The 15273-nt window shown below is 38.2% G+C and overlaps 2 protein-coding genes across 3 annotated transcripts in view; both read right to left on the bottom strand.

Annotated features, from left to right (window-relative positions):
* Positions 1 to 6823, bottom strand: part of LOC107746060 (calnexin-like) — a 45129-nt gene extending 38306 nt beyond the window's left edge. For both annotated transcript variants that reach the window (XM_016561212.1, XM_016560483.1), the window contains exon 1: positions 6729 to 6823. The gene's annotated coding sequence lies outside the window, so the exon portion shown is untranslated. The remainder of the gene's footprint in view (positions 1 to 6728) is intronic.
* A 2900-nt stretch (positions 6824 to 9723) lies between these two features.
* LOC107745197 (alpha-1,3-mannosyl-glycoprotein 4-beta-N-acetylglucosaminyltransferase B) overlaps positions 9724 to 15273 on the bottom strand; it is a 143960-nt gene continuing 138410 nt past the window's right edge. The window contains exons 13-15 of the mRNA XM_016559393.1: positions 13187 to 13274; positions 11866 to 11978; positions 9724 to 9997 (exon numbers count right to left, since the gene is read on the bottom strand). Of these exons, the coding sequence (XP_016414879.1) occupies positions 9974 to 9997; positions 11866 to 11978; positions 13187 to 13274 (225 nt within the window). The 3' untranslated portion in view covers positions 9724 to 9973. The remainder of the gene's footprint in view (positions 9998 to 11865; positions 11979 to 13186; positions 13275 to 15273) is intronic.

Genomic DNA, 15273 nt, shown 5'->3' with positions numbered 1-15273 from the left:
GATTCGCCGCGCCGTTACGGAGATATGGCCGTTCAAAGTTTCAGTGGTTTTCCATAGACTAAGCTTCAAAAGCATTTCATCCAGGTCGCCAGTAGCAAACAATAGAGCACGCTCTGCTGAACAAACTAAGTAATTACACCATTTCAAGCATTTTATCTGCGTTATATGTTCTGTAAAAAAAAATTTCATATCGGCGGCATATTCGCCGATACCGATATATCGGCAACAGGCTCATATCGGCCGATAATATCGGCAAAACGATTATCGGTCGGGCTCTAATATATACGCCCTTCAAGTCGACCAATCAGGTCGTGAACGTATCACTATGCCTTTAGGTTCGGTGTCTTTAGGTTTGCTGTCAAAAATGGCAATGTGAACGCTAAGCGGACCAGGACCAAATGTATCATTTTCCTTTTTGGTCCGGACCAAATTAACCAAATGAACCGAACTTCAAGTGTGAACACACCCTTTATTAGGCCTATTACAGTAAGGTACCAACTGACAGGGCTCTTGTATAGTTCACAGAAAAACCAACACATTTGATCTGATGTATTTTCAAATATATTAAATCAAGATCAAGAATAAAAAGGAATGGAATCGTGAAATCTAGGCTATAAGAACTCCCAGCCCTGCGTCATCTCACATCTCTCATCATAAACAAAGGGCAGATGTACGTGCGACGTAAGTGTAAGAGATTTATTCATCATACAGTGTAGATGGCTTCACTGATTATAACGGGAGTGTTTTTCAAAGTGCATATACTCGCACTAGACTGAGGTCAGTTATGATGCTCTTTGATAATGTAAATGTTCTTTGCTCGTTTTCTGCATCTGCTGTTTGAATAACTGAGGAAATGTAAGCATTATAATTAGTAAGTTATACTGTTTCTATTAAACTGTTTTCATGTTAAATACAATTTCAGTCATATTAAAAACATTAGGCTGATTTTAGCCTAACGCTGGAGTTGGTGCACTTTCCGGCAATAAATCAGCACGATAATATCGTGTATCGGTGATCTCACAGGCTGACGATAGAACGATATGACAACTGAGCATATCGCCCAACACTAGTGCGCAGCGCTGGCAGACGGGTGCAGAGGCTGATGTAAACAGTGGCCTGTAGCTGCAGACGGCAGTGGACATGTTGCCATCTCAGGGTCCCCATGACTCCGGTCGCTCAGCGATGGCAGAAAGGCAGAGTTCTGCAGCATCAGCCCCTTTTCTTTAATAAGATTTACCCCAATGAGATTACACACACACACACACACACACACACACCTATATCAACATGTGCAAACACGCACTCCTCTAAAAAAAAACAGCAATTTACCATCAAACCTGTTTTGTGGTGGATAAAACCAAGCATTTGCCCTCTATATTCACCAGAAGCATAATTTCAACTTAAGTATCATTTGGAGTGAGTTAACAGAAGCAAATATAAATACTCAATTGACCACCTCAATTTCACTCCATTACAAGACCCACAAGCCCTTGCTTGCTTTCTTCAGCGTAAGCGTGTGATTACTGTCATTCGCTTCAAGAGCGGAGCTTTACAGCGCTGTCAGATCATTCCTCAGAGGTATCAATAAACACTGCAAAAAACCTTAAATGGGCAACACAGTCATGTTTGAACACACGCAGACGGTGTACCCCACAGACTGTTGTGCTAATGAGCTTAACACACTCAGGATTAGTGCGACTGAAGCAGCGGTGCCAACAGCGTCTGATAACAACACATCACCACGGCAGCTAAAACAAAACAAAACCACTTTCACTGGAGTACACACAAACTACAAGACATGACCAACCTCACAAACAAACCACAAACTTGGGCTGCACACGGTTTGAGGATAATAATGGAATTGTGATTTTTGTGATTAAAAAAAAAAACTAATTCCCTTACGAAAATTAACTATGGTTTTACTACAAATAAAACCAAAAAACCATGGTTACTATACTTAAACCATTGTAACCATAGTAGTATTGTTGGTACATTGAGTCGTAAGACTGCACAATAGTAGTATATTCCTGTCACAGTTTCTTCACGTTAAACCAAACCTTTATTTTGACGGGTTGCCGTGAAGAACTTGCAGCTGCTGTGCATGTGATATTTTGCAGCTGCTGTGTATGTGATATAATGGTAGTTTTCTCAAATTAAATGGTAAAATGCTAATGAAGTGACTCTCAGAGCAGCTGGAGATGATATTCGTGTGTTCATGTCGCCATATAGGCTAGTGAGACGGCAGAAGCTGAAAACACATCTCTGCGTCAACCGCCATTCATTCATTGCGGAAGTTAAGGCGCCTTATGCGTGATGTCAAATGCTTCCGCAGATCTGTAGTAATACTATAGCATTTTACTGAGCATTGCAAATCAAGCATACTGCTTTATTCTTGGTTCTTGTCAACAGTATCTCCGCCATGATAAGCACTGGATGAATGACAGGCTTTCCGTTGTAACATCACACAAGGTAAATAAGAGGGTGACATCTAGTGGAGAAGACTAATGATAAGATTCATGTTAAACAGATTTTGTGTTAAATGTTTGCTGAAATCAATACCGGAAAAGATTGATTCGCGGCTTTTGAGAATTGATATCGAATCAACGTCATTTAAAAATCACGATTAATCGAAAATCTTTTTTTTTTGCCCAGCCCTAAATCAGACCATATAGGCATCTCATACCCACCTGAACCAGGGTGGTTAAAAAAAACCTAACTTTTACTTTCCACTGCAATATTTACCAATTTGTTACCATCTAAATTAATATGTCCAATAATTCTACATTAACAAACAGTTAACCACTGACAATAGATAAAAAAAAAAACTGTTGCTCATATATGAACATAAAATAAATTTCACAAATACTGAAGTTTAGATAAATATGACCAAGACAAGATTAATTACAGCATAAGCATTCAGTAAATGTGGTTAGATTAGATTTATTTGTCTACGGTCAAGAAGACATTTAAAGGTGAAGAGGACATCTCATCCCTGAGGGCATAGTACCCCATCTAATAGTGTTATATCAGACATCTGCCACCCTGCTCTTGAGATATCTGCCATTAATCACCCAGATCAACCACTACTGAGCAGTTCTAAACTAAAAACACAAACAAATCAACTTAGTACTGCACTGAGATCAGAGTCAGACCAACTCAAGCTAAGATTGAGATTACAGAAAAAAATATAAGAGCGTGTGTTATCAAATCTCACTGAACTGAGAGAGAAATTCACTCGAGGCTGATCTTTAGGAGCAGGACACTAGAGTTGAGGATCCCTGAGGCTACACAGTGTGGAACATGTTTGTGTGTGTGTGTGTGTGTGTGTGTTTGTATTGTAGTGGGGTTGGGGGTCACAGGATACACTCCTGACCCATCTGTTGCTCAGTGAACTAATGATCATCTGTGGGGGTAGAGCGATTACAGACAACACACACAACGCCAGCACTCCATCATCAGCACTATTAAAGCTAATCAGCATCTGAGCTAAACCAACGCAAGACATCAGCAAAATTAAACAGAGCATTTAGCAGAGACCCACCGACTCATGCAACACTTCCTAAAGATTGCTGAAGATCACTGCTTGATTAAAAAAATATTTAAAAAATAAAAAGTAAAAAAAAATACAAATCAGGGGAACAGTAGGATCATTTGTGCAGTTGTGAAAAGAAAAAACAGGTTAATCAATACTAATAGTAAAACTCACCGTTTCCCCTTCTTGAAAGACTGAAACACTGTTTTAGCAACAGCGTGCTTTCAGACCAACATGTTATTTGAATGGATCAATGTCAAATGCAGTTTTCTTTCTAAAAAGACACTAGAAATAGAAACTACTAGAAATAAAAGCAAACAGCTGATTATTTTTTCTTAATTTGACGTCATTCATTTTCTTTTTTTAATCCTCAATTTTGAAGGTCCCAGATTTTTGGACTGAGACTAACTAAATGGACATTATTTTCACACAACATTTACTCAAAATTCACATTAGTTCTAAGAATAATATTGTGTGTTTGTGAGTGAGTGTGTAAGTGATTTAGAAGCATTACAAACACAAGTGGGAACTAACACTTCTCTTAATCGTCCAAGCAGACAGAGTTATCGGCCAATATCAGCCCATTAATTAGACTGAAAGGCATCTCTACAGAACAGACTGATTATTTCCACGAAGGATCATTAGAAGGGGTCTAGCGGTTCCTGTTTGGACACAGCAGATTCATTAGTTCTGACTCCATCCTGCCCCCTATAAAACAAACAATTGGGACTGAAAGAGGAAGGCATTCAACACTGCAGTGCTAACGGACAGTGAGCTGCTTCAAATCCAGTTTGAGCAGAGATCTGGCTCTGCTGATTAAATACGACTGATCCATTGGAGCCGCCACAGCAGCCGCTGATGAAGCCCACAGACCCATATCAACAGCTCCGATCAGCCAGTCTTCTCTGGTCACTGCAGCGTCCTGTGGTCAGGCAGCTTTGCATAATGACTGACAGACTGTAAAAAAACACTTTCCTACAGAGCTGTGCTATAGTTTCATGGCTCTTTCTTTTCACATGACAAAATATTATGATGTAATAGGTAATAAACTGATTATGCACAATATATAATGAAATATGATTTTGCTAGCAATATAAAGTAAAAGCAACACTGTGAATATCACAATGGTTTCATATGGCTATTAAGATTTCTCAAGATCCTGTCATTAAACTAGTTTCACTATCAGTCCTTTTCCCTCCGACCCGCAAGTATAAGAACCAGAAAAAAAGATAACTTCTGCGGTAAATGCTGCTGTCGGTACGCATAATTAATTTCATTTAACGAGTTAAAACTTTCTAAGTGAATCAATTCAAATCAATCTATCAGCTGAACTCTGAATGATTCGTTTACATCATTAAACCCAAAAAGTTTTTTTTTTGTGTGTTAAAATATTTTCCTTTTGGCATGAAATGAAAATTCACTATTTTCTAGATGTATGTTATAGAAGTCATTGTGACAATTCATCCGTGCACAGTTTTATTCTTTTATTCATTCATGCATGCACCTTGTAATTTTTACTCAAAATGTCATAGCTGGTTCTTGCAAAGAAGGTGTTTCAAGGTGTTAATAAAAAACATATTTAGATAAACAACAACAAAAATGATCCATCACAACATTTCAGAATAACTTGAATAATTATCGTCACAATACCAGCCATGTACAGTCAAGCCAGTTGGCTGTGCTTCATAAACATCTTCAGGCTGATACAAGACTTGATCATCATACTGCAGTGTATTCTGCAATAACAACCGGATGACTGCATGTTATATTTGTACAACTCAAAGCGCTGGTTAAATGATTGTCCAGAGCAGGCGCTCGTTATGTCAGACTTATATGTGATTAAGCCACATGATGGAGGTCCCAGCATGGCCTAACCGGGGGTCTGTTCAATTCAGCACACAATAGTGAATGCATACACTTCCAGAACACATGGTTAAGCCTCTTTACGCTCGAGTGCCACAGATCTGGGCTTGAGACGATGGGGGAAGGTACCACAGACCTTCTACACACAACCTTCCCAGAGTGCACCAGTGAAGTGTGACTCAATGCCTCGGAGCAGGATACAGGCCATAAAAGCGAATAGATAAAACTGCTATATTATTCAAATGACCTAGTTCATAGATATCAACGACAAGGAACTTGAATAACAGTGTTAGGGAAGTGTTAAACTCCTTGACAAGAGTTGCCACCAGGAAAGTGATCTTTTGGGTAAACATAAAGGTCAAAGTTCAGCTCTACATTCAAAGTGCCAGAATCCGAAAACATGTAGTTACATGTTAACTACTCTCTTGCTGAGATGAGCTGCATGATTCTGTTAATATATGAGCAAATACGAAGTCTTATCCCAAGTGTTCTTTGGTTTTAATCGGACCAAACTTCATTTCAGTTTCTAGCCCATGCAAATGTCAGAGTATCTCTCGCGTGACCTCTACCTTTCCTCTTAAAGGGCGGAAATGACGGTTCAGCTGACATGTGCGGCTCTAGTTCAGCCGGTTTGGCTTTTCCGCATGAACTTGTATACCCCACACAGCCATGCCATTCCACAAACCACCATTTATGAACTCAAACTGAAAGCAAAAGATTAGGTTGAGTGATATTTGCTCATTGCGTTCGAGATAAACATCATGCTAAGCGCATATCTACATGCTAACGTATATATTTAATATTAGAAACACCTACGAAATCGTACATCTAACTAACAAATGTATATTTTAAACACAAGTGAATAACGTTCATGAAAAATTAATTAAACCTTACATATGTGTATATAATCATTTTAATGTGCAGAGGTCAGAGCAACTTAAAGTAAATCAGTCGCCGCATGTTTGACTAACTTCATTCATTAATGAATTAATTCGCAAATCTCTCAGCAGCTCAACATTAGATAAGACCACACAAACCGCACTTCAGCTTTCATCTCAATCCGTTGACAAGAAAATCCCACGATCGATAACGTGAAGCAGGTTTCTGTGATAAGTTTTGATTATACGGCTGATTTTATTGACATGACACCTGTATCAGTTAGCTTAGCTCAAGCAGCTAACTGACCAACTACGCACATATTCTCAGTTTAACACTCGAGCTGAACCATATAATCCTGCTCTCTTACAATAACACATCGGCAAAAAATACTGCACATGAACTGAAAGGCACACAGGTGTAGTAAAGCTCATATTTGCAGGTTTAGTGTACTCACCCGTGCTCGCTGATCCAGCACTCCGCCTGCGACTCCAGCGCGTCACGTGTGGCTGTGAACGAAGAATCCAGAAACAGAGGCTCCGCCTTCCACGCGCATCCGATTGGCTACTGTACTCGGCGTAGACACGCCTCTTAGACATTGCGAGATGGTGATTGGGCAGATTTTACGTCTGTCGTGGACTGAGGTCTCCGCCTCCGACCTGCACCTCGTGGACACCGCTGATTGGCCGTCGAGGACAGGGAAAAAGACGCTTATTGGACACATCACAGTGGAAGTGAAAGATGAAGGATACTTGGGAAACAGTCAAATAGCTTTTTATGTAGCAACAATTTGTCCACATGGCAAATTTATTTTCGATTTTATAGCAGTACAAATTTTGAACAAACATTTGACGAAAATTGTTGTCATGCAGGCTTCCGTTTAAATGTTTGAAAATAATAGAATTAGATTTGTAGAATAATACTGTCTTGGTGGTGTCTAATACCAAGCTACCTTAGGTTTAGTACAAAATCACCATAAAAACAAACATAACGGCACATTTGGTTAAATTTAGAAGCATTATGAACTGTGACACAACGTAATGTTGTAGTAGGCTACACATATATAACGTATAATAACAGACATTATCCTAGCATTAACTTCAAAGGCAAACAATGTTTTCTTCGTTGTTAAAGCGACGGTTCACCCAAAAATGAAAATTCAGAAGAACATTGGTAATCAAACAGTTTTGGTGTCATACAGTGAGTAAATGATGTAGAAACTTCATCCCTTTAAGGGTCCTTGTGTGGCAGCACACACCATATATTTCCATCTGTTCTCCTTCAAGCTGATTTGCCCATTTAATTTAAATGTAAGTTTCACATCCTTTATTGTGTGAATTTGTGACTAGACTTCACAGACTTTATTGCTGGTTATAGTCATGCCAGTGAAACTAAATTCCAGGATTTCGTGATTAGGGCACACCCTAAAAGTCTCTGATCTTGTTTGTTTTTCAGATGGGCATCATCTCATTTACATTAGCTGACAAGGACTGGTTAACTCGTTAACCTTCTTACTATAAAACTGGCTTATAAAGACACCCCCAAGGGGTCTTCTTGACCTCATAAATAATGCTGAAGATTGATGTATTTATTCACTGGATAGAACTGAATATTATAAAAACATGGCAAATATTGTCATCAGAAATTGGGTGGGTAAAGTCAAAGGCACTTGTTATAAATATATATATTTGTGACCCTGGACCACAAAACCAGTCATAAGGGTACATTTTTCGAAATTGAGATTTATACATAATCTGAAAGCTGAATAAATAAGCTTTCTATTGATGTATGGTTTGTTATGATAGGACAATATTTGGCCGACATACAACTATGTGAAAATCTGGAATCTGGGGTGCAAAAAAAATCAAAATATTGAGAAAATCGCCTTTAAAGTTGTCCAAATGAAGTTCTTAGCAATGCATATTACTAATCAAAAATTAGGTTTTGATATATTTACTGTAGGACATTTACAAAATATCTTCATGAAACATGATCTTTACTTAATATCCTAATGTTTTATGGCATAAAAGAAAGATCAATAATTTTGACCCATACAATGTATTTTTAATGTTTTATGGCATAAAAGAAAAATCAATAATTTTGACCCATACAATGTATTTTTGGCTATTGCTACAAATATACCCCAGCGACTTAAGACTGCTTTTGTGCTCCAGGGTCACATATATTCTTAGAAATACAAAGCTGCCAGAAAAGTGGAACATAGTAGAATTATATATCTTTTGATTTTTGGATTTATAATCATGCTCACAACTTTGAAGATAGTATAAAAACAATACTTTGCAACCACGTCTTCATAACAATATATAAACAAGTCAAGTTTGGACTTTGTCTTTATTCAAACTGTTTGACAGGAGCATTACATTTTCATTTGAGTTCATTTGGGCTAATCAAGAGAAAACAATGAAGGGATAGTGAAAGTTGATGGCGCTGTATTTCTCCTCGACCTGTGCGGGGGAAGTGACTCTCCTCTAAACCAACATCAGCGTTGTTGTAGGCCAGATGGTGTTATCTTACTGCACAACCCTTCTCTTTTTCTTTCTTTGAAGATTACTTGGCTCTAGCTCAAGATCTTGTCAAATGTGCTGATCGCTCAGTTTAGCTATAACCATCAGTGTTGTATTATGATACAAGGCATGAAAAAAATATTAGAACCCTTGACAAATTTGTGTAGCGTATGATAAATATGAATTATTTCTATCATCAGAGAGCAAACCGAGCATCTAAATACTAAATACATAGCTATACAGATTTCAAGCCACAGTTGTACATGTCTCTGGCAGGTTTTTGGTCTATGATCTGATTCTGTTTACTCTACTGGCTCTATTGTAAAATGCGGCCACATCAGCACGCTACTGTGTCACGTTAAGGCAGGAAGAGGAAAAACAACATAGCAAGAAATAATGTGTGTTACTGGAAAGCAAAAAATTATCATAAAAAATGTAAAAAAAAAAATTCAGAAGGTGAATTTCCCTTCCTTGTTTATCGTGATTGATTTCATTTTAATTATATCAAGAAAAGTCCAGCGATTTCAGTTTTTAGAAGAAAGAGTTTTGCAGCATACTCTAGTTACAATAAACGTTACTCTTTCATTATAACGCATCTTTTGGACTGACTTTGGAAACACACGCTAGGCCTGTGCACGAACCAACACATATCTAGCACGGCCGTATGCCTGTGTGTACTCTTAATGTATCATAATAAATACAATAAATACACACCATTTGGAGTAGCCTAAACAGAATCATTTGTCAACTAATTAACAACACAAATTCAACTTTGAAAATCGAATCTCGAGTAGGAAATTAAGAAGAGTCTTCCGTTCCAAAAGCAGCATTTGTTGAATGTCAAAGTGCATCGTGAAACGGGCGAGAGACCGCTCAGGAAGCCCTTGACAACAGACCAGTGTAATTACAGAAACTCAACCATGGGCATATATACATATAAATACAGTTTACAAAATACAGCATCATCAGTCGTCTGCCAGCTACTGGGCAGATCTGACAGCTCCAGCTGTATGTCTTTGAGGGAGCGCTGGCCTGGCGTTCTCTACCCTGCTAGAACAGCTCTTAGCCAGCAGTTGGCGCTAAAGAAACTCGTGTGAAGAGCTCATGTGGAGGTGCTGAGCAAACTCCATCCTGCACCAGAGACCCGGTGAAGTCACGAGGTGTTGTTGAACACCAGTCACTCGGCTTTCTTGATAAAAATCTGTCGAGAGAAAAGGCGGAACCGACAAGAAGGTTCTCAACTGTAATGATCTGTTTGCAAATTACATGACAAAAACTATTCTATACAGTACTGTGCAATTTCTATCTTTTGCTGTAGTGTGTCAGCATTTCCAAACATTAATTATGCCATTAACTGTAATAATCCAGGGAGATTTTTGTATGCACAAGGAGTCTGACGAGATCTCACAGTCATCCAGTCTGTCTGGAATGACATGAAGAATCAGAAAAAAACAGAGACACTGAATCCAGAAGAACTGTGGCCAACGTCTCCAAGACACCTGAAGAAACCTTACTGCAAAGCTACAGTACTGTGAAAAGTTTTAGGTTTTAGGTGAGGATGTTTTCAAAAACTATGTTATAAATAGATTTTATTTATCAATTAACTTCTATTAACTAAATCAAATCAACATTTGGTGTGACCACCCTTTGCATTTAAAACCGCTTTTTTCCCTAGGTACACTTGCACATAGTTCTTCAGGTAGCTTCGCATGAAAGTTTCTTCAAGTGTTTTAGAAGTAGACAGATAGAAATAACTGGCTTAAAACTTTTTTTTTTTTTGGTGAAGACTTTTGGACAGTAATGTATATGCACACAGTATATATATATTACAGTTTCCACAAAAAATATAAAGCAGCACAACTGTTTTCAACATTGACAAGAAAAGTTTCTTAAGCAGCAAATCCGCATATTAGAATGATTTCTGAGGGATCATGTGGTAATGTATTCCAGAATCCAGTATTCAGACGGACCATGGAATAAATTAAATTAAAATATAAATTAAAATACAGTTTCGTGTATATTTGTTTACTTTTTTTTAGAAAATATTTTTTTTACAAAATTATCTGGTAAAATAAGCAACAAAATAATTATATTTTATATATATAGGCATATATGTGACCCTGGACCACAAAACCAGTCTTAAGTCGCTGGGGTATATTTGTAGCAATAGCCAAAAATACATTGTATGGGTCAAAAATTGAGGCAAGTGAGGCCTGCAGTTCTTTAGATGTTGTTCTGGGTTCTTTTATGACCTCCTGGATGAGTCGTCGTTGCGCTCTTGGAGTAATTTTGGTAGGCTGGCCACTCCTGGGAAGGTTCACCACTGTTCCAAGTTTTCTCCATTTGTGGATAATGGCTCTGACCGTGGTTCGCTGGAGTCCCAAAGCCTTAGAAATGGCTTCATAACCCTTTCCAGGCTGATACATGTCAACTATTTTGTTTCTCATCTGTTCTTGAATTTCTTTAGATCGCGGCATGATGTGTTGCTCTTTAAGCATGCTTCACTTTGTCAGGCAGGTTCTATTTAAGTGATTTCTTGATTCAACAGGTCTGGCAGTAATCAGGCCTGCGTGTGGCTAGTGAAATTTAACTCAGCTTTCTAAAATGATGTGGTTAATCACAGTTCTTTCATGATTTAAGAGGGGGGGGCAAATAATTTTTCACGTAGGGCCGGGCAGGTTTGGACAGCTTTTTTCCCTTAATAAATGAAATTATCATTTAATGCATGCATTTTGTATTTACTTGCATTATCTTTGCGTAATATTAAAATTGGTTTGATGATCTGAATCTTTTAAGTGTGACAAATATGCAAAAAATTAAAAAAACAGGAAGGGGGCAAAAACCTTTTCACGGCACTGTATATATATATACACTGCTCAGAAAAATTAAACGAACACTTTGAAAACACATCAAATCTCAATGGGGACAATATATATATATATATGTATATGTATATGTATATGTATATGTACACACACACACACACACACACACAGTATGTAGGTTGGCTGCTAGGTGTAAGTCCATCTGAGTGAGGAACAGATGGTGAACGGTTGTGTTGTGCCGTACCTCGCTGAGAATGACCCACACAGGAGAGTCAGTCAGGACTGAGAGCCGCAGAGCCTCCAGCGGGCCGAAGGAAGCGTCCACCTCCCCCTCCACGATCCCGTTGTCAAACTTCCCTGAGGGACGACATCAACACACACGGTCAGAGGCTGGACGTTACATCTTCAGTTCACAAGCTCTTCACACACACTCGCATAAGTCTTTTGAGATGTGGGGAGTAGAAGGCTGAGGCTGATCCAGCCAAATCTTCACATTTTAATTCATTCAGTAGAAAAACATGCTGGGTCAAATACAACCCAGCGCTGGGTAAAATATGGACAAACCCAGCGATTGGGTTGTTTTGACCCAGCGGTTGGGTTAAACATTTAACACAACTGTTGGTTGAAAACAACCCAATCGCTGGGTTTGTCCATATTTTACCCAGCGCTGGGTTGTGTTTAACCCAGCATTTTTTAGAGTGTACCATTAATAGGTTATTACTCTCATTGTGAGCAAGTACTGTAATTCATGTTTTTGTGTGAAATGCCTCATCAAACTACACACAAAGCACATTTAATAAACCAACCTACAGGAGAGCAGGACAAAATGATAAATATTTTGAATGATTTATACACATTTTCTGCTCGTCCATGTTCCTGCAGTGCTCAAAAGCATTTTTCTGGATTATACTCAGTATATTAATGACTGAGGGGATATCTAACGCTCTGTCATCAGCGACGGCCTTCAATAAACCCTGAGGCACAGCAATCAGACACACATCCATACATAATAATGAGAAAACCCTCTATATGAGAGAGTGAGAGAGAAAACAGACGAGATACGGCACCCGCAAAAAGACTTAGACATTTCAAAATACAGTTTTTATTGTATTTTCCCATTGGATTTGGAGCGCGAGCTCAAAGTAAGAGAGAATGACAGAAAGCAGTGAATGATTCACACAAATATCTGAATTCTCCTTGTGTACTTTCTCATGTAACGGCTTCAGAAGTGGGCGGCACTGGCGCTCTCTCAGGAGAATGTCACTGTGGAGGCTGTTTTAATAGGGCCATATGATATTGCATCAATTCTATATAATTTATATCACAAAATGGGTTAAAGATGGTGAAATAAGACAGGTGTTTAACTATAGCATCAGAGAAAAAAGTCCAACACATCACGCTGACAACAGTCATTCATAACCAGTGAATCTGTGCATCAAATATTCTGAGAAAAAAAAACAAACAGCTTTATGTTATTAGGCCAGAGCGTGTTGTTTATGGGCTGAATCATGCTGCTATATTTAGTATGTACTTCACAGCAGGTGCAGTGTATGTTTATATATCACCTATTCTGATAAAGCCGTCTTCTGTGCGCTGGTACTTCGGCGTCTTCTCTCTCCCCTCCTTCAGCGCTTCTTTCTCCGACTGAATATTCTGATAAAGAGGGACAAAAGTGTTGGCGTGTTTTTGCGCATAACCCTCTCCTCTTCATTATCTCATCACATCTGTTCTTCAGCCAGAAAAATACACATGCTCTCTGTTTTACAAACCCGGAAGACTTTGCTAGAGTACATACGCATTATACAAGTCCTTGATAACCACAGTCCAAAATAGCAGAACTTTATCAACTGATTAGCCCAGAATCCAATTTTACTGTAAAAACCTATAAATCAACAGACATAAAGTGTTTTTTAAATATGGTATCTGTATTATAAGATTTGGTTTGCCATCATTTTTTTATATAGTAGAGCATATTACATGCTGTAAAAATTTGTGTTAGATAAGTTATCATCTAATCACAAGGTGAGGGCAACACATTTATCCACAAAGAAATATTTTCTTAATGTCGCATTACGAAGCTTGCACAAACTCACAGCTTCTTTTATTGAGGTGAAAACTTTATATAGGGAAAAAACTGAGCTGCTGCCCTGCGAAATTATAAATAAAATTCAGTTTTGCTACTGAAAGCTATATTTTTCAGCAACAATGTGATAACATGACTGTTACTGAAGTAATTAAACACTGGTAATTCACACACACAATGTCTTTCTCAAAGTCAGTCAAATAAATGTAAGAACTGTAGGTCTAAGGGCCGTATTACTTTGTTTTTGGCATATGCATATTTTTTATGCATATGCGACTAAATCTTCACTCTGGGCGACTAAATGATGTCTAATATTAGCCAATGGCTAATAAATTCTCAGATTTTACTCGCCAGTGTGTGAGTTGGAGGCTAAGTATAAGTTAAGCACAGATTTACTTTCACTGACCGCTTCAGAGTTTCACTCTCCGTCAAGCGATCTGTGCTGTTTTTCAGTTCATCTGAATGGATGTGCAACGCACCTGTATTTGACGTACCGTGAACTCCACTGTGAAGGCGCACGACTCGCCGTCGCTTTGTCTCACACACACGGAGAGAGAGAGAGAGAGAGAGAGAGTGAGGGAGAGAGAGGAAGAGAGAGAGAGAATTGACGCGCTACATGTAAACGATATTCTTTGTTGTATTTTCCTGTCAAAATAACTAAATTCTTTTGGAATTCTTCAGCTTTTAAGAACTGCCGGGTTTTTCGGTAGTGGGCGGAACTAATGCGCAAACGGCGATCTCATTGGCTGGCGCTCACCTATCATCGTCCCTCTTCTGATTTCAGCAAATCAGGTTATCAAGTTTTAATTCTAATTACTAAAGTTCTATCATTAAATAATATTGATTACCATATTATAATGCTTGACTGACTGATGTTGAGTGTACTTTCAGATATTTAAAAAACTGTGCCATTTTACAAACACACACATATACATACATATATACAGTGGGGGAAATATGTATTTGATCCCCTGCTGGTTTTGTAAGTTTGCCCACTTACAAAGAAATTAAGGGTCTATCATTTTTATGGTTTATTTTAAAGTATAGAGACAGAATACCAACCCAAAAATCCAGAAAAAAACATTATATAAAGGTTAGAAATGCCTTGTGCAGATCTACAATCTTGTCTCTGACATGCTTTGACAGCTCTTTGGTCTTGCTCATGGTGGTGGGAAAGGTTGGAATGGAAGATACAGCTTTTGTTGACAGGTGTCTTATACACCTAACAAGCTGACATTAGGAGTAACTTCTTAAAGTGACAGGACTAATCTGTCTTCCACATGAGCACATAACCAGTCTGTGGGAGCCAGATATTTCACTCACTGAAATGCAAATCAATTTCTAACCTTTAAATAATGTGTTTTTTAATTCTGGATTTTTTGGTTGATAGTCTGTCTCTATCCGTTAAAATAAACCTACCATAAAAATTACAGACCCTTCATTTCTTTGTAAGTGGGCAAACTTACAAAATCAGCAGGAGATCAAATAAATATTTCCCCCACTGTACATACATACACACACACACACACACATATATATACTGTATATATACATATATATATATATATA

This window comes from Sinocyclocheilus rhinocerous, unplaced genomic scaffold (genome assembly GCF_001515625.1).
Source record: "Sinocyclocheilus rhinocerous isolate Xijiao unplaced genomic scaffold, SAMN03320098_v1.1 scaffold2326, whole genome shotgun sequence".
Lineage (NCBI taxonomy): Eukaryota > Metazoa > Chordata > Actinopteri > Cypriniformes > Cyprinidae > Sinocyclocheilus > Sinocyclocheilus rhinocerous.
The sequence above is the reverse complement of the archived record's forward strand: the minus strand, read 5'-3'. Positions and strand labels throughout refer to the sequence as shown.